The 18,977-nt window shown below is 43.2% G+C and overlaps 1 protein-coding gene across 4 annotated transcripts in view; it reads left to right on the forward strand.

Moving 5' to 3' along the window:
* Nucleotides 1-18,977, forward strand: part of SPATA13 (spermatogenesis associated 13) — a 126,959-nt gene that overhangs the window by 29,544 nt on the left and 78,438 nt on the right. Inside the window, exon 1 of one of the 4 annotated variants that reach the window (XM_014516877.2) lies at nt 7,969-8,007. The exons of the other annotated variants lie outside the window; for them this stretch is intronic. Within the exon in view, the coding sequence (XP_014372363.1) occupies nt 7,984-8,007 (24 nt within the window). The 5' untranslated portion in view covers nt 7,969-7,983. Of the gene's footprint in view, nt 1-7,968; nt 8,008-18,977 lie in introns of those variants that run through there. 4 annotated transcript variants of the gene reach the window in all.

Raw genomic sequence — 18,977 nt, forward strand, 5'->3', positions numbered from 1 at the left:
CCCTCATGACCTCCCCCCACCAGTACTGGAGCCCAGGTGCAGCTCCCTGGGGCTGATACGCGGCCTGCCCTGCACAAGCAGTTAGCATGCTTCAGCACCAGGGTGAGGGCCAGCCATAGAGATGCTCTGGCTGCTACCAGAGTGTCTCTGTGGAGGACCCAGCCTCCAGTTGCCTCAGGGCACGGTCTGGGGCCATGCCCTGCCCCGCTTTTTTCTGCTGCATTTTTTTTTGTCCCCTAGATATCCAGGGGTCTAATTTTGCCCCCACGGTGCAAATTTGCAGCATGGGGAATATTTTCTCATTCCTGCATGTGCCTCTTGCAGCGTCTCAAAGGGCTTTGAGACGCTGCAAGACGCACCTGCGCGCTCATCTGGATGCGCCCGGAAATCCTACATAGAATGGTACCTTCACTCAGCATTATGCTCACACCACAGTTTTACTTTAGTGATGGGGACCTCCTGAGTGAGGAGTTAACTTCTTTTTCCAAGGAAGAAGTGATATTGTTGAAAATAGAGTGAAAATATCTTTTTACATTAGTCCTTTCCCGAACAATTAGTGTATGTCTGTGCTCTATGTGACCCAATCATGAGTAGGTCTGTGCCTGGACACATTGCTGTTACTAACTTAACTATTTAGAGGGATATATTCTCTAGACCCTTGATAGTTACAGAACAAGGCATCACATTTATCTGCTTCCTATCACACTGTATTGCAGATATGCCTCAATCCAGAGCAGAAGACACATAAACAAATATGTAGACCTCAGTGCTATAATATAGCATTCAGGGCTACTTAATCCTTCACTGCTCTCCTGAGAGTGCTAAGAGTAACAAAGTCCCTAAAGACTGTGGTGTTGAGGACATTGTAGGAAGGCCTGTCCCTTGAGGGTGGCTGTGACTCCCTCCCTGGTGGCCAAGCTACCCCTGCCTCACCCAGTTCCACAGGGTACCCTCCCTTGTTTGTCTTGACTGCCGTGCCTCAATATATATTTTAGCCCTTCAGGAGGCTGCTCTAGGGCCCTGAAGTTGACTTCTCTCTCTAATGTTCATGCCTAGCTAGCACCAGTCTTGCCCATAGGCACTAAATTGCCTTTAAGGGCATTTATTGTGGCCTCCAGCCTCTCCCATAGCCATGCGCATGCCTGACATTTGTCACTCTTCCCCAGCCTATACAGCAGAGGTGGGCAAAATATGGCCCATGGGCCCTGACCCCAGGCCCTGGCCCTGCACTGTCACTGTCCCACGATCCCAGCCCTAGCCCTGCCTGCCCATCACACTCCCGGACACTGCTCCCGGCCCACCTACAGTCCCATCCCATCTGCTCAGCCAAGCACATCCTGCTCATCAAGTTCCTGGGCTGGTCTCCATGGAGACCCTGCCTGCTTGCCCCACTTCGGCCCTCCTAGCTTTAATCTGCCCCCTCCTAGCTTTAATCAGGACACGGGCTCTGACCCTCTTGGTTCTAGCCTAACCTTGTCTTGCTCTCCTCATGCTTTTCGTTTCTCCTTTGCAAGGCTCAAAACTCCTGGCTGCCCCAGGCACCTTGGTACATGGCTTTCAGTCCTCTGCTACAGCCACAACCTGGTCCTCCAGTTTAAAACTAGAGCAGAAATGCAAGCAAATGCTTCTGACGCAAGCACTCAAAGCCTCCCTTTCTGAGTCACCAGACAGCACCTAAAGCCATCTCTCCACTTCCTGGCTCCCTTAGCCCCTGGGAGTATCTGACCCTGCCTGAGCTGGCAAGAACTAATCTCTTCCAAGGGCTGTACTGGCCCCTCTGCCTCAAGAACTGATTTATATTCCCTGGGCTCCTTCTCTTCCAGTCAGGTGTTTCCCTGTAGGTGTGTCCTCCCAGCTTAGTGCTGTTTCTGCAGCTAGGCTGCAATGGCTCCCTTGGTGCCTTCCCCAGGCTCTGCCCTACTGTGTTATTGCTAGGCAGCTAACCATGCAGTAAGCAGTTGCAGCCTATAGGTCCCAGCTTATGTTCAACTGACTGTAGACATTTCTATTGCAGTCTCAAAGTAACTCCCAGTTATAAACATCTGTCCACTAAGAGTTAAACTTAGACCTCCAAATTCTAGCCATGAAGTTTTAAGCAAAAGAAGACTACAATGTTGAAGCTCCCAGGAACTTTACAGATGTTGAACTATACACAACAATGCATTCATCTGTTGGGAAATCAAAGCACTTTCCTATTCTTGCTGTCAGAATTACTCCAGAAGTCTCAAGCATGCCCAAGCATTGTCTTTAGCTTCATCCTTTTAATGACTTGCAGAGTAACCAGGACATTTACCCATTATAGAGCCCTGGCCATGTTCTCATATCATGGGTTCCAACATGCTAACTCTGTGCGCTCTTAAGCTTCCTTGGTATATGTATGCTGCAGCATTGTTTCTGCTCTTGGTCTAACTGGCCTATTTCCTGGGCACAGGCTGCCTGCTTGCTACCCATTCCCAGAAGGACTAGCACTGGCCCTTGGGGCTCATCAGTAGCTTAAATTAACCACTTCCCAAATCTTCAACCTTGTGGCACTTTGTATTTACATTTCACCTCTTTAGTAACATGTGACAGTGAAACTAACAGATGCATGGACTTTTCAAGGCTTTCAGAAACCAATCATGCTTTACTTTAAATAGCACAAGAAATATTCAAAATAAAAAAAAGCCAGTTACATACATGTCCCTGCCTCAGTTTCCTCATCATTCTAGTGTTCTTTGAGTGCAAGTCCTGCAGGATGTCAAGAATCTCATTTCTATTGCCAGCTTTCTGTTTCTGCTCCTAGTCCCTTCTTCCTCTCTCTCTGGTACCAGCCATTAGTGTCTGTCTGGTCTCCTGTTCAACCTTCCTGTCTGGGATAAGGAGTCTGAATCTGAGTCTTTCTTTACTCTCTTACCTCAAAAATGTCTAGAACTGGAACCAGAACTCATGGTAGAAGTCGTGTCTTTTATTAGACCAACTAGATATTAGCTATATATCTAGATTAGATTTATATATATATATTTGCAAGTTTTTGGGTGCACACGCCCTTCCTCAGGCATAGGAAAATGCAAAGATTTTTCATTTCTACCTAGGAGAAATTTTACATTCATAATTCACAGGAGAGCTGAAGGTGTTGTAAAATCTTCTGGTTGAGATAGTTCCTTTTGTGCAAATTAGGCTCAGATTTTTATTATTATTAATGAGAGACTCTCCTCTTTCAAACCGCTAGTCAACTTTCAAGTGCTCCCCTAATCTGCTTCACCAAATGATCAAAATCCCCTTGGAGGTAACCTGTTGCTTAGCCACCCCCTCCTGTAAATTTAGATTTAAGAAAAACTTGTTTGCCCTGGATGGTAGACAACTCTTTGTCTAAGTGGAAGGAAGTTTTCCATGTGACTAGACAATCCTTAAGGTTTAATGACTCTCTAGTTAGCTATGTGTTCTCAGCCCTCAGAGGTATAAACAAAGCACAGAAGGTAGGTAAGCCCCACATTCAAAAATGGAGTTTGCCATCTGACATAGATAAACAAAGTCAGTCCCTGTTATCAAAGAGATAACAGGAGTTTCACATAGATGAACTCCCCAAATTCTCACATCTTGTCTTGAATTAGTTTAGAGCTGTAGACAGGACCCTGTGAACAAATGCATACAGCTCTTTTCAGAACATAGTTCTACAAGTAAAAGTTGAATAAACACATCATTTTTTTAAATGAAAAGTTGTGCTTTTCAGTTCAAAATTATGTTTTCTTTTAAAAATATAATACATATTTTAAAAGATTTTAAATTATGGTTGAACTTGCAAAGAAATGTTAAGAAACTCCTTTTAACGTTATTGGTTTTAAGAAATTTTTGAAGTTATAAATTTTTGCCATAATTTGAGATGATAAAAAAAATTTCAAAATCTCTAAAACACTCATCGGACAGAAAAACCATCTCACAGCCACCTCCATTTGCAATATCTTTTGTTTGATTCACTGTGTGCTTAGCTTTCTCACTGAAGTCAGATTAAGGGTGCTCAGGGACTATGGGGATGTGAATCTAAATAAAACAGAACAGCATAGTAGTTGTAGTATGAAAACCAGGCCCTTCAGCTCTGTCTGACCTCTTGACAAGTATTGGAGCAGATTATGCAGAATGATTGATTAACCCGCCTTCTTTAGACCCTTTTGAACTGGTTTGGTTACTTCTCTCTTAGGCAGCCGTGAAATATACGAAAGAGCTGAATTAAATTAATAAAGTTTTTACTGCAAATTAGATCTTTTAACAGGTTTGCTCTGTCAACTGTTGTTGTTCTGGGTAATATTCCAGACAAATAGAGAGACTCCTTTGCCTTTTTAGCAACAGCTTCATGTTGACTCAGTCTTAAATGAGTCATTGCCGCTGCCTATTGGCTCTAATTTGAGAGGGACCAAACTGTCAGTATCAAACTAAGTCAAAAGAATGGAGGTGTGTAGATGCAGGAAGAGAATTCACAGCCAGTAAGTAGGAGTTGGGACTTCTGGGTTTAATATTTGATTGTGCAACTCACTCTTTCTTCAAGCCTGTCTAAAGAGCTAGGGGGATTTCTAGGAAAAGTCACTAAAAGCCAAAATATTTAGAACTCTACCTGGGTTTGGGTGCCCCAGTTTTTGGGTGACAGAGTCTCAGACTGGTAACTCCAAATCTGGAACACTCAAAATCAGAGGCAACTTTTACAAATGTGAACCTTAGCTTTTTTGGCTAGGGACAGAAAAGAAACATAAACCAGTATAAGTGTTCAGAAAGCAATTCAAATCTGTAACACAACAGAAGTTCAGTGCCTATAGATCACTTTCAAAATGGGTGAAACTGGTTTAAGATAAACCTGGATGAATGTAGTATCAGACTTAACTGCTTTAGGTTAAATTGGTTTATTGAACTTCTTTCTGTCCCAGATCCCCTATAGATTCAAGTTAACTCACAGTATCCCAGCATCCCAGTATGCTTTGCACCTCCCCCGCAAGCTCACCCACCCCCTTGCAGGGTGGGTGGGCTAGCCTTGGCCCAAGCTGTCTCCTCCAGTCCAGCAGGGAGGTGTGCTCTAGCACCTCACAGCTTTTGGCCTGGGCCACTGCAGGCATATGGCTGCATTTCCAGAATCAAGTCTATTTACTTGTTTATTGGTTCAATCTATGCATCTTAGATTAACCTGCAAAGGCTGAATCAATTCAACCTCAGGTTCTTTAACTGTCTGTACTTAGCCTTTGTGCATCACTGAGCATGTCTACATGTGCATTTACTCCAGCTTAAATTTACTACGCAGTAATTTACTGTGCAGTAAGTGGGAATAAGCCAGTGTCTACACATGCAGGTGTTAAAGTGCATTAACACTGTGTGTGGTCTGACTTGGAACTAAAGTTAGTCCCAAGTCAGTCCACACACAGTGTTACTGAGCAATAAGGTGTCTACACATGCATTACTGCACAGTAATCTGACATAATGCGCACATGTAGATGCACCCACTTTCCTCATTTCTATTATAAGGCCTTAATCACATGGCAGGTACAAGTATTTATTTATTAAAGTTTGTGATGTGCTTTGAGATCCCAAGATGACTGGGGTAACAGCAGTTCAAGGTGTTATTTCCTAGCTCCGAAGATTCCATAGGATTCAGCTGAGTGTTTCTCCAGGAAAATAGACAACATACATCTTTAAAAAGTTTAGGAGATCTTCTATACCAGGGCTTGATTTCCTAAGTGTGAGAGTATCAGTATAGTTTTGTCACCAGCAGGAACATGAGAACATTCCTAAGTAGTTTTAATGAGGAGTAATATAGGAAATCTGAAACCTTATGGGTCTGAATACTCAGTTCTTCCCTTTACCGTCTGATTCATGCTCCACTTCCTCCTGCCTGTGACCTTCTTGGGAATTCACCTTATGCCTTACAGTTGTATCTGAATTTCAGTTTCTTGTAAAATGTTTAACTGTAGAGGAGTATGCTTCATCTGCTTCATCACAACTTCATTATCTCAATTAACACTCACATTTCAACTTCACAAGCAAGCACGTTGGTGGCTAATTGGACAATAAATAAAGTGTTTCGATTCTTCTTGCAAGATATGACAACATTTTTCATCAAATGGGGGGACATCTTGTGTAGTTCATAGTCAAAGCCTGATGAAGTCAAGTGTTCTCTTTGTCTTCAGTGGGCTTTGTTTCAAACCAGTAACTCACGTTCAGTAAATTTCTTGTTATCATGTTGCCAACAGCAGAGACTATTGCTACAATAAAATAATTATTTGTCAACCGTGCTGTGGAATTCAGGTACAAACTCTTATTTTTTTTTGCCACTTAAGTTCATTTGGGACATAAAGCCATTATTGTCCTAGAATTTCTACTTTTTTAGTGTTACATCAAGGTAACAATTCTTCCTGAAATGAAACATAAAAAAAAATTCCATATAGAAGAAATATATATTCTGTTGTATTCAGTGTATCAGGAAATGTTGCCTCTACTCTCACTGCCGCTAAATAAGAAAAAAAAATTGTGGAAAAGAAGATGGAACCTACCACAACCATTTTGGGGAGGAAAGGTCAAATAGTACCACAGTTTATCTTTTTCAAATACAATAATTGCCATACAAAACGGTATGATTAGCTTCAAACTGTACTGCAACTACACCAGTTAGGAGCAATAGGAACAATTAGGCAGACAAGGTTCTTTGGGTAAATCTAGTATGTTTTATTAGACCAACTCAAATAATTGGAAAAATTCTTTTTTGCAAGCCTTTGGGTACAAATACCCTTCGTCAGGCTGAGGAATTTGTACCCAAATGTTTGCAAAGAAGAATTTTCCAACTATTTGAGTTAGTCTAATAAAAGATTTCGGATTTACCCAGAGAACCTTGTCTGCCTAAGTCCTCAGACCAGCACAGCTACAACCTATACCCCTGAAAAATAGGGACAGTTATACATTTACTATTATGGCTAAAGAGCACAAAATAATGGAACGCTTGCCTAGCCTATAAAGCCAACCAGCCCCCAAGTTTTCTGTCTAGGCTGCTCAGCAAACTATGACTACTTCTCCCATACATCATTAGGGATGTGCAAGTTACACCATTATGACTGGTGCAGCTAGCTAGTTGTCTGTGTACAGTGCTAGTCTGTTATCTGACTGCTACTGCAGCAATACCCAGGACACATTAATTTACCTTCCTGCGGTGCTTTGCTGCCCTGAAAGCCAGAATGAAGACCCAAACTTTTACTTCTTCCTGTTTCTCTTTCACAAGGCTGTTACAGTGATGAGTCATCCTTTATTTCAGCCAGTCATTATTTTCTGGGTATGAATATTAGAAATACATTGCAACGCCTACCTCTAATACTTGTTGCTGTTTATATATTGTTCATATGAGCATTTGGCATGTGTCATTCTTGATCTGCCAGTGTCAAATGCAGCTTTCCCATGGTAGACTTTGAGTCAACAAAACCATATCACAATCTGCACAATATTTAACTAAATATCTATGCTTAACTTACACAATGGCCTTTTTAAATGCACTGCTTTCTCTCTACCAATTTTTATATTGACCAGACCATTTCCCACACTTTTTTTTTTTTGCTAGGAACAAGCACACAGGAATATCATACATAGGAATATTTTAAACAAAGTATTTTTAATGAAATGCCAGCCTAAATTATGCTAGTTTCTCCTATTGTTTCATGTTTGTAAGTACATGATTAACTTGCTGATCTCACACTGGGCTGTGGAGCCAGTTGTTATATATTAACTTAGAGCTCAATCCTGCAAGGTAGCGACTACATCTCTTAGACGCTGAGCACTTTCACTCCAGCTGGTATTAAAGGAAATACAGGGCACCCAGCATCTTGCAGGATTGAACCAAACACCTAGGCAACAGTAGGCAATTGCTTACAAAAGCCAAACAGATTTTCTAGAGTGGAATAAGATTTGTACTGTAGCTGTGTAATATTTGTATGCAAAGCATTTTCACGCGCTCATCTAAAACAACAGCTCTCTTTTAATTAACGGATGTTGGAAACCTTCAACATAGAGGTATGTGAAATGCTAATCAATTACATTTATGTTTAACGTTTATCAGATTTCTTTAAGTGCTAAGGTATTTCAAAGAAAAGCATGCTTCTTGGGAGGCATTCTGCATTCAGAGTCTGGCTTTTAGATTGAGATTGGTATTTTCATTCTTTTCTTGTACCACTGTAGAGAACAATGTTCTTCTGGCTATAGATTACCTGTTAAACTGATCTAATTAGGATACTTGTCTATTCTAAATTATTGCATCTATATATCATTCAAGTGCAAACTCTTCAGTGCATAGATGGCTAAAATGGTTCAGAAGGCATTGAGATCAGAGGTAAGGGCAAAGGCTTATTGGGAACTACGTCTGCTACCCATTCCTAAGACCTGAAATATTTTTCTCAATTAGTTCCTAGAAAGCTTTTTTTTTTTTTTTTTTTTTAAGTGAGCATGTTTGTGCCAGCTGATGTGAGCTCTCCCAGTCTGATCCAACTTCTGGTAAAGCCAGTGGGGATGCGTCCAGACTAGCATGCCCATGCAGTTTGCAGCACCACAAACCCATTTGCGGTATCGTAAACCATATGTGGCACATATGCACATGTTTGCTATGCTGCTAATTTACAGCACAGCAGGTTTTTTTGACACTGGCATCAAAAAAATCTGTGGCAGAAAAAAGCAGGGCTGTGCACATGGCGGCACCGTGCGCTGCCCAAAACCGGAGCCTGACTGGCCACAGCCATGCTCCAGCCGCTGGCCAGGCTCCACAAGCCCAGATCACTGCTGCTGCAGCCCTGGGAGGCCTCCAGTACCCCAGGTAAGGCAGCTGGGGCCAGCCCGGGTTCTGGCCCCACCTCCCCTTCCCCATCTGGGGCAACTTGCCGCACGTCAGAGCGTGCATGCAGGGGTGTTCCCTGGGGACAAATAGCAGTGGCACAAATATGTACCACTGCTGTTTGTCCCTGGGGAAATCCACATTCCTGCTAATGGGATCGGACCCTAGGAGTCCTTTTACTTGCTTTAAAGGGAGTTGGACCTAGCTTTCTACCTTCCAGCCAAATTCTGAACCTATGAAAGTCTGTGGGAGTCACATCCCTGATGTCAGTCCTTTATTGCAGATTTAAGAGACAGTTAACACAACAAATGTTTTAAAAGGTCAAAATGATGAAATAGCACTTTGAAAACAGATGGACTGCTTGCATTTAGGAAATCAGAAAAAAAGAGAAGTAGTAGTTCAACTCCTGATCCAGCTAAAGTTAATGGTAAAATTCAGTTTTCTTTCCTGAAATCAGAATGTGGCACAGCGTATGCAAGCAAGACTGTTTATCCTTCCTTCCTTCTCTACAAGTTGTATAGAAATTCTTCCAAAGAACTCTGCCCATGAAGCTGTAGGTTTGTGATTAGCTAGTATAGAAAAATGTTCTACCATATCATATCTGATCCTAAGATCTCAAACTTGGTTTTCCTTGTTTTACATGAGAATAAAGCCCACCATCCTCCAATGTTTCAAGAAAAATCAGGGCCTTCCCCTTTAATTAACGGGATTTAAACTGAGTTTGTAAGGAAAGAAAGTTGCTCACAAAAGGGAGCTGTCTCCAGTCACCAGTAAATGGCACTGCCATCAATTAAAGAATATGTGGAGAAAATAGTTGCCTTTTGTTTTAGAGACCACTTTTAGAAATTAGAATTATTAGAAGCTGAAAACAAAAACACAGTTTTGCAGCCGCCTTGTATTTCACGTTAGTCAGGGGGAAGATAGCTAGAGCACTGCTGGCTTTTGTGACTCAAAATGGACATTAGTATAGAAACAGCACTGGTTGTTCTAGATATTGTGGGGGTAAGTTTCAATTTAGTTTAAATATATTCTCTGATGATGATTGTATCTGTTCCAAATAAATTACTGGATAATTGGAGACTATTTTTGCCCCAGCCCTGCAAATGCTACTATATGTGGGTGGTTACATTGGACTATATAAGTAACTTCAAGCACTGGGGTACATGTGACTGATTACTCATATATGTAAGTGCCAGATCAAGACTTTAATGGTTTGTTTTAACTGAAGTCAATATAGATGGCAGTATGTGGAAGAGAGAGCATTGTTTGGACTGCTAGTTTTCTTGAAAGAGTAGCAGTCAGGTTTGTAGGGTGTTTCTGGTGAGTAAACACAAGTAAAAAAGTAGTGAGACAAAGGAGAGGAGTAGGAGACAGTAGTAATTTAAAGAGGCTTCTGTGCACCTAAGGCACAATCAGCTAATCTAGCAACTAGCCTTTTCATCTGTAGGAAGTTAAAATGACTGTGTTGCCACTGAAAGGAAAATTGGGAAGTAGGTGGAAGTTTATGTAAACACAGTGGGCTCTTGATAACAAAGAAGTATTTACCAAAGACTTTCACTTTAAGGCACTATCTGATTCCATGAAAGAGTACTGTGGCAGGAAATTGGTTAATTAGCCAATATTCTCCCTGGGAAAATAGTTTTCGTATTAGTATAAATTAGTTTGACTTTGCATGCTAATGTTGCTTAAACAAAAAATCACCAACAAACTAATGCAAACAGACTCTCCCTATGCCTGAAGCAGAGTGTTTGTGGCTGGAATCTTATTAGAACAATTTATTCCGACTATTTAGTTGGTCTAATAAAAGATATCACATCTACCCAACAAACCTTGTCTGCCTGTGTCCTTAGACCAACACGGCTACAACCTACACCCCAAGTTCAATGCTGCGAGATTTAACTTTAAGCAAACTCTGAGGATCTGCCTTTCCTCCAGTTCAATACCAGTTCAAACCTGAAATGTTTTTCCTAATACTTTTCATTGGTTACAGCAAAGTGGGTTTGAGTGTAAATGACTGCCTCCTGTTTTTGTTCTTTGTTGTTTTGTTGGGGGGGGGAAGAGGATTCTTTTGGGAAAACAAAAACCTTACCCGGTTTTACTCTTCTAGATACCTCCGAACGTTGTCAAATATAATGCTTGAATTTAGCTGTTTTTTCAAGCACAGTTTTACATTATTTTATATGTTGTTTGGTTAAATGTTTGAAACACACAGACCACTGCATGGAATACTATGGTAACTTTTTTTCAGGTTGCAATATGAACAATTTAATGTGGTGATTCAACAATGTTGAATACTGAATGCTTAAAGACTTTAAGCAGTTGAATTACAACGCTTAATTTGTTAGGAAGTCTCTTGTGTTAGGAACACTTATTTTTTCTGGGGTTTGGAACTATTCAGGAAAATTTCAGTCTGCTGAGATGGCTAGTTGCCATGGTGCACTTTCAATCTTCAGTTTCACAATATTTCACTCTTTCATGGGAAAAGCGGCATATTTCCAATGTATTTTCTTACAGAGCCTTAAGACTTTCATAAGGTTCAGAATTAAAGCTTTTCTACATGCTGAAGTCTGTGCAATGAAAATTACCAATTGCTGACAGGGGGTGTCAGCAGTAGCTCAGCTGAACAGGTGCTGTATATAGTCTAATTGCAACTGTCAAAAAGAAAAGCCATGCGCTGCACAGTTTCAGAAACCATGATTAAAACAGGCTTTAAAATGAGTGGATTTAAATATTCTTACAGGTTCATTTGCATTGGATAATGTGTGTGAACATGTGTGGTCATACACATGGAGACATTGTAGTAATGCCATAATTAAGGTTGAGTTACGCTTTGTACGTAAAGCAGCACTAAAATATTTCCTTTTTCTTTAATGACTGACGTTAACCTCCAAATATGGCACAATAACTCTTTTACAGAACTGTTTCTATCACATAATTAAGGGGAAGTATTTTGCAGAGGAGTCATATAAAAGTCTTTTGTCCTGACATTATTGTATTTCGGATGTGGAGGTTGGGGTTCCCACTCTAATCAGTGATTCCCCTCAAACTCTCGACTTTGCGCTTATACTTTCTGATGGTGTCTCCAGCTCAGGCCACTCTTGCTAGTTTGCAAATTAAACCTACACAGAATTAATTGGAGTCCCATGCCAGGGTTTAGATGCTAGAAATGGCTGATAAGTTTCATTTTCCAGCATGGCCAATGGGGCTGTGCAAAACTGCACTGTTCCATTTCAACTTGCGTTTCAACGGAACAGCATTTCATTTTGAATTTAATTTTGATTCAAAACTGCTGTTTCATTTTGTTTTGTCGAAGCATTTTTGCTGTTTCATTGTTTTGCCCATAGGCTATAATGGGGAAGCTTGAAACAGCCTATAACTTTTGTCATTTCTGGCCAGATTTGGATGAAACTTGCAGCAATGGTGCATGAAGCCTGCCAAGTTTCAAGGAGATAGGCGCAGAGGTTTGGGGGAAAACTGCACCTCAAGCTGCTGACAAGCAAAACTCGTGACATAGGTGACACTGTGTTTTAAGGTGCAGCAGGGTGAAAACTTCAGGCATGCTAGCCCCTGCAGAGGCCACAAAGCCTGCCAGCTGTCAAGGAGATAAGTGCAGGGTGTCACAAGATGGGGTACTGCAGGATAGCCGTGACCTCCCCAAGGCCCCCTTACTATGCCAAGTTGGCCCAATGGGCACCCTCTATTCTCACCCACCGCATCTTTGATGGAGTGATTGATAGGGAGGCTGCCTTTAAGTCCTCTTTGACACGGTCTTGATTGATTCTCTGGACCCCACCCTCTGGTGGGTCCCACTCCAAAATAGATGTCACACCGGGTGTTTCGGGGCACACTAGCCTTATGTGCTATGCATGGCTCCAGCTACCACTTTACCACGCCCCAACCCTCACAGATGGTACTGACATTGTTTGGTCTGAGCCTTGTTGTCATTTGGCCCCCTTGTCTTCCCTGGGCTCTCCATGGCCCTGTCTCACCCTGCAAAGTGCTGTGCCCTCTCTGGCACCTAGGACTGTGCACCCCAACTGCTGCGCCCTCTCTGGTGCCATGGCTCCTATGATGCCGTGGGCCCCCTATAAGGCCTCCTCCTTCCCCTAATAGCCTCACCCAAACCACTGGTCTTATACAACAGCAAACAAAACACAAGCCCCTGGGCTATAACATAAATTCAAGCCACCCGGCTATAACATCATTCAAGCCACACCCCGTTCCTCAATAGTAACAGAAGCTGCTCCTGCAGCCAGGCCTCTCCCCTTTGCTTGCTCTGGGAGAGCTCCTTCCCCCTTGGCTGCTGGCAGGAAACTGCCTTCCTGGCCTCAGCCCTGGGGTTTATACATGAGCCAGGCCCTGTACCTTTCGGTCAGCTGACCGCTGGCAGGTATGGGCCACTAGCTCACTCTGGCTGCCCTGATAACCAGCAGCTGGGGCTCCCAACTCATTGCTAGGGCTCTTCCCCTAGCAGTTTCAGCTCTTTAAAGGAGCAGGGCACCCTAGTGCCCTGCGACACAGGGGCTTCTGGGTTCCCTGCAGGCAAGCCTAGCTTGAGCTTCGAAACTTGAAACATTTTGAAAATTTCAAAACATTTTAACTTGCCTCATTTTGTTTCGAGGCTGTTTCAAAGCTCTCTGCTTTGTTTCGGTTTTGGTGTTTTAAGCTCAAAACGAGTCGAAACAGCATCGAAACAAAACTGCTGGTGAAATTTCACGCAGCCGTAATGGCCAACAACTTGCCTCAACCCTCATTGAGACTGTGTGGAGCTAAGGGAGCAAGGTTGTTAGTACCAGGAAGGAGGTGATGCTGAAAGGATCTGTGGAGTAACGTAGGGGATTGTAGACAAGTGAAACAATCACCACAGAAAAAAGGTGTCCCAGAGATATGTTCTGATAGGTTAGTATCCAGCAGGAAATTTGTTCATTTAGAGCCCCAGGAGACGCAGGGCGCAATTTAAGGCAGTTAGCAGTCCTGGGATTGGAGCAGTGATATTTGTTTCACCTTTGGACCTTATTGGTTTAGTTTATAAATTACTGGCACCCTGATTCTGTGAGAAGTGTGTCCTACAGTTGTTGTCAAACCTTAGGCTAAAGATGTAATGAGAAGGCATTCTGAAAGGGACACAGTTGCTGACAAAAATAGAAGCGTCCATTATTTAGAACGTTTACAGACAGACAGGGCTCAGAGTAAATTAGCTATGGCAGCAAGGAGACTTGCAATTTAAAGGTCCAGACTTACCATGCTTTTACAAGACATAAATTAGTCAAGTTCAGACACTCCAGTTTAAAGATGATGAATGGAATAGCAACAAGATGAATCGAATGGGAGTGTCTTGCAGCAGTCACCTTAATATGAAATATTATTTGAAAATAGGCATTTTTGCCTTGGTTTTGACATAGATGCATGGAGGCTGAAGATCACTTTTGTTTATATAGAGGCTCTTCTATAATGTTCATCCCCAGAGTATCTGAATACCAACTAAGCATAATGAATTTTTTTTCCCAATACCCAAAACCACTCAGAACTACACCCCAGAACTGCTCTATCCTAGCCTCCAGGAACCAGGAGGCTTTCCACAGAAAACCATTGACTGGCCTGTAAACCCAGGTCCACAGCTAGTGTTAAATGGATAGAAAGCACTCCCCACAGCCAATCAGGATGCTCACTGCTCCTGAAATGGGGCAGAAATCTCTAGCTGAGGCTTGCTGCAAGTGTGGCTGCTGAGGTACTTGGCCTGCTCAGAGTCCCTTGCAATACTTGGCTCATGCTTGTCTGCCTGATCAGAGTCCTGGACATGCATACACACCTGAAAACCATAGGGAGCTGTGTGAGTGTGAGTATTTGAAGGAAGAACGGAGAACCCTTCTTATAATACAGGATGAGCTGGCTGACATCAATCCCATATGTAGCTTGCCTGAAATGAAATACCTGTAGGTTCAATTTGTCTGACATATTTTATTACTGATTATTTAATCAGTTTAAGAGAGGTCCTTTCAAACTGTGATGCAGTGTAAAGAAAGCCAGCCCATACATATATATATATGTAAGCTCCTATAAGCATTTTTCTTTCACATAAGATCAGCGTTGTCTGTTTGAGAGAATTAAAAAGTAACAAATGTGTATGCAGTCTTGGTCCTAAAATTGACCATTGCCTATTCATAAAACCTGTAGAGGCATTGACTTCTTTAGTTCTTTCATATATATCAGTTATCCCTCACTATGAGAATGATGTCTGCTAGGGAGGGAATTACTAGTGAGTTTTAAGGTGACCGAAGAGTCCAATCTGTGCTCTGCATGTTTTTTCCACAGATATGACAAGTGGTGCCTTGGGGGGGAGGGGGAAGGCGGCAAAACTGTTGGCCAGGGTGTTGTGCACTTCCGTTCCTCTTCTGCTGTTTCTTGGCTTCCTGATCAAGACTGTTTCCCCTCTAAGTGGGTGTAGCTTGATGCCTAGTGCCATTACCAGCCAGCACTTCCCAGTTTGTAGGGTTGATGCCACCCTTCCTAAGGTATGCTTTTGGGGAATCCTTGTAGTGCTTCCTCTGAGCGTCTTCTTACCATGACTAAATTGAGAGAAGAGGACTTGCTTTGGGAGACAAATGTCAGCCATCCACATACAGTGGCCAGCCCAGCAGAGTTGATGTTTCATGATCTCTGCCTCATAGCTGCAGAGACGATGATGGCATTGGTCTAGTGGTTTTCCCATCTAATGCAAAGGATCTTCCTGAGGTAATGCTGATGGAACCATTTCAAACGCTTACGATGGCTTCAATATGTCATCCACATCTCACATCCATAGAGGAGCATGAGGATAACCACTGTATTGTAGACCAGGTTCTTAGTTTCCATCTGCAGATCTTGGTCAGCAAAGACATAGTGAAACAGCTTTCCAAAGGATATGCTGGCATAGCAAATCCTATGTTTGATTTCTACATCAAGACTGACTAAGTGGGAGAGGTGACTACCAAAGTATGGGAAATGCTCAACATTTTCTAGAGGTTCTCCACCAATGGTAATCTGTGGGGGGAAGAGGGCTGCTTGTGCTGGGGCAGGCTGATGGAGCACTTGGTCTTCCCAATGTTATCCCAGGCTGTGATAGGCACCTGAAAAAAGGTCAAGGGTAGCTTACTGAAGGTCTGTGATGTCAGTTTTGGTAACTTTCATTTTGCTGTGAAGGTGCCACAGGTTGAAAAGCTGACTGTCCTTTCGATACTCAACCCCAATTCCAGGACCAGGGGTGGTCATGGGCGAGAATCAAAATCACAGCAAGATAGATGGAAAAAAAGGGTTGGGGCGATGATACAGCCCTGCTTGACACCAGTACAGGTGGTAAGTGAGTCTGTCTCTGATCCATTGCAAAGGACTGTGGCGGTCCTCCTGTCATGGAGTAGCCTAAGGTTGCCGATGAACTTCCGTGGACAGCCAAACTTAGACAGTACCTTCCATAAGGCTTCATGATTGATAGAGTTGAAGGCCTTGTTTAGGCCAATGAATTCCATAAACAGCTCCTGGTGTTGCTCTCTATACTTCTCCTGGATCTCTCATGCAACAAAAATCATGTTGGTGGTACCCTGAGATGGTGTAAAGCTACACTGGGATCTTTGGCAAGGGGGAGGATGCAATTGAGAAGGATGCGAGTAAGAATCTCCCTGGCAATGGAAAGGAGGGCAAAGCCTCATTAGGTCCCATGCACTGACTTGTCCCCTTTCTTGAAGATGGTCACAACATTGGCATTCTTTAAGTCAGGTGGAACTACCTCATTAACCCAAATTTTGATGAGAAGTGAGTGAAATTTTTGTACTAGTACTGTTCCACCAGTGTCAAAGACCTCTGCATGGATGCCATCTGGGCCTGGTGCCTTATTGTGCTTGGCCTGAGTGATGCTATGGCAGACTTCCTTGAAGGATGGGGGATCAGCAAGAGGTTCTGTTACAGGGTGTTGAGGGATAGACTCGATGGTTATAGCTGAGGCCTCAGATTCACAGTTGAGTAGAGTCTTGAAGTGCTCCTTCCAGCATTGCTTGATGGATATATTGTCTGTGAGAAGGGTGGAGCCATCCTCAGATTGCAAGGGGGTTGAGCCATTGGAACGTGGCCCATGGATGGCTTTTAATGATTGAAAGAAGCTTCTCATGTCATGCTGGTCAGTGAAACTCAGGATCTGCATGGCCTTCGCTTGTCACCACTGGTTCTTGATGTCTGGTAGCCTTCTCTGAATTACAGCTTTTAGCCAGTGGTAAGCCTCTTGTTTTTGCTTCTTGGAGTGGTCATTTTCCCAACTGCAGAATGCGGCTCTCTTCTGATGGATAAGTGCTAGGATTTCCTCTTTGTTCTTGTCAAACCAATCTTGGTGACAGTAAGTGGAATATCCAATTGATTCAGCACATGCTTTATGAATAATGTTTTTAAGCTCCTCCCAAAATGCTTAGATGTCCAATTTTATGTTCATAAAACCTGTAGCAGCGCTAACTTTAGTTCTTTCATATTTCATGTACCACGGTTTGTTTTGCATGCTCCAGCTAATCAGTGCAGGAACAACCTCCTTTACATATTGCTGTGCTGCTGGCCTTGGCCCAGCTGCTTCCTACCTACACAGCCAGGCTAGTGTGCTGTGCCTTCTCCTTTTTAGTAACAAGGGCCTGTGGACACACAGACTTATTGTCTTTGGTGACTTCAACACCCACGCCGAGGCTGGTTCCTTAGGGCGGAAGCCCCTGTGACAATGATAGGGCTATTCCAGATAACTGGACTGACACACGTGGTAGAGCACATGTTGGATTTAATATTTTGCACCTGCCTAGGAACAGGCATTCCAGTCATTGGGGGTTGTCATTAAGACACCTCCGTCATGGTTAGACTACTAGCTTCTAAAGGTGCAGATCGCTGTCCCCAGGTGCCCCTATTACAGTGGTGGACCAGTGAAATGATTTTTCCTTTGGAGACTCATAGAGCCAGTGGTATTCCAGTGGTATTCCAGAGCTCCCTGGGGGATAGTCCCACTGACTTTGACAGCTGCTCTGTTGATGGCCTGGTCCAACTGTAGAGTAGCACATTGACTCAGCAATAGACATGGTGGCACCCAGGCGTCCACCCCCTTTGCTATAGTGGAACAGATTCCCCTGGTATATGGGACAGCCAAAGCGGTTGAACCAAGAGGGTAAACAGCTGGAGCATAGGTGGCTCTCAATCCATCCTGAAGATTCTGGATTGCAGTATAGATCCTTTTCAAAGGACTATGCTGTGACAGTGGCAGCAACAAAGACACTGTTTTCTGCTATGGCATCTGAAAAAGTGCCACCTGGCAAACTTTTCTGGATGATGAGAGGCCTGGTAAATCTGGATTGTCTGCCATCTGAAAATTGAGCCATTCAGAATCTGCTGTGAAGACTTGGCTACCTACTTTGCAGACAAAATCACTTGTATATGGCACGTTTAGCTTCAGAGTCTAATGTAACCCGGGTACACCCAAGGATGTGCCCTATTCTCAATCGGATGGGATGGGTAGGCAGGAGGGGGTGCTGTGAGAGGGATGCCAGAATTTCAAGTGGATCCCTCTTTCCTCCATAGAGTTAGCTCAAGCCCAAAGTTCTTAACTATATACAATTTATTGAGTTATAATATACATAAACATAAAACTAAATATCATATACATATATTTACACAGTGAACATTAAACAATAACCAAGGTCAAAGCCTAAATAACACTATTTACCTATCACAATACAACATTTTAATTACAAAATAAGAGGTGCAAACATGAACAATCTTAATAACATCTATTCCTTAATATAGTCCCTGACTCATGGCAAGAGATAGCCCTCCTTCCAATGAGGTCCCTTGGGGGGACGGTGTCCAGGAAGCACCAGGCGCCGTTCCCCTTACGGCCTTGACTAGGTGGGTGGGGGCTGCTCACCCAGCTCCTTCTCTGGGTTTGCTGCCCCAAACGTCTTTCCCCTGAGGGACCCAAGGGCCCAATGGCTCACACTCACTCGGGTGGCGGTGGTCAGGGCACAGCTTGATGGGGTCTCCTCTGCTAGAGTGCCTCTCCAGGCCTCTCCTGCACCGCTGGGTTCCTCCTTGCTCTGGGCACTGAGGACTCAGGTCCTCTCAGCTGCTGCACCACTGCTGCTGGCTTCTGGGTGCTGGGCCTCACGCT

This window comes from Alligator sinensis, unplaced genomic scaffold (assembly GCF_000455745.1).
Source record: "Alligator sinensis unplaced genomic scaffold, ASM45574v1 scaffold777_1, whole genome shotgun sequence".
In the NCBI taxonomy this organism is placed as follows: domain Eukaryota; kingdom Metazoa; phylum Chordata; order Crocodylia; family Alligatoridae; genus Alligator; species Alligator sinensis.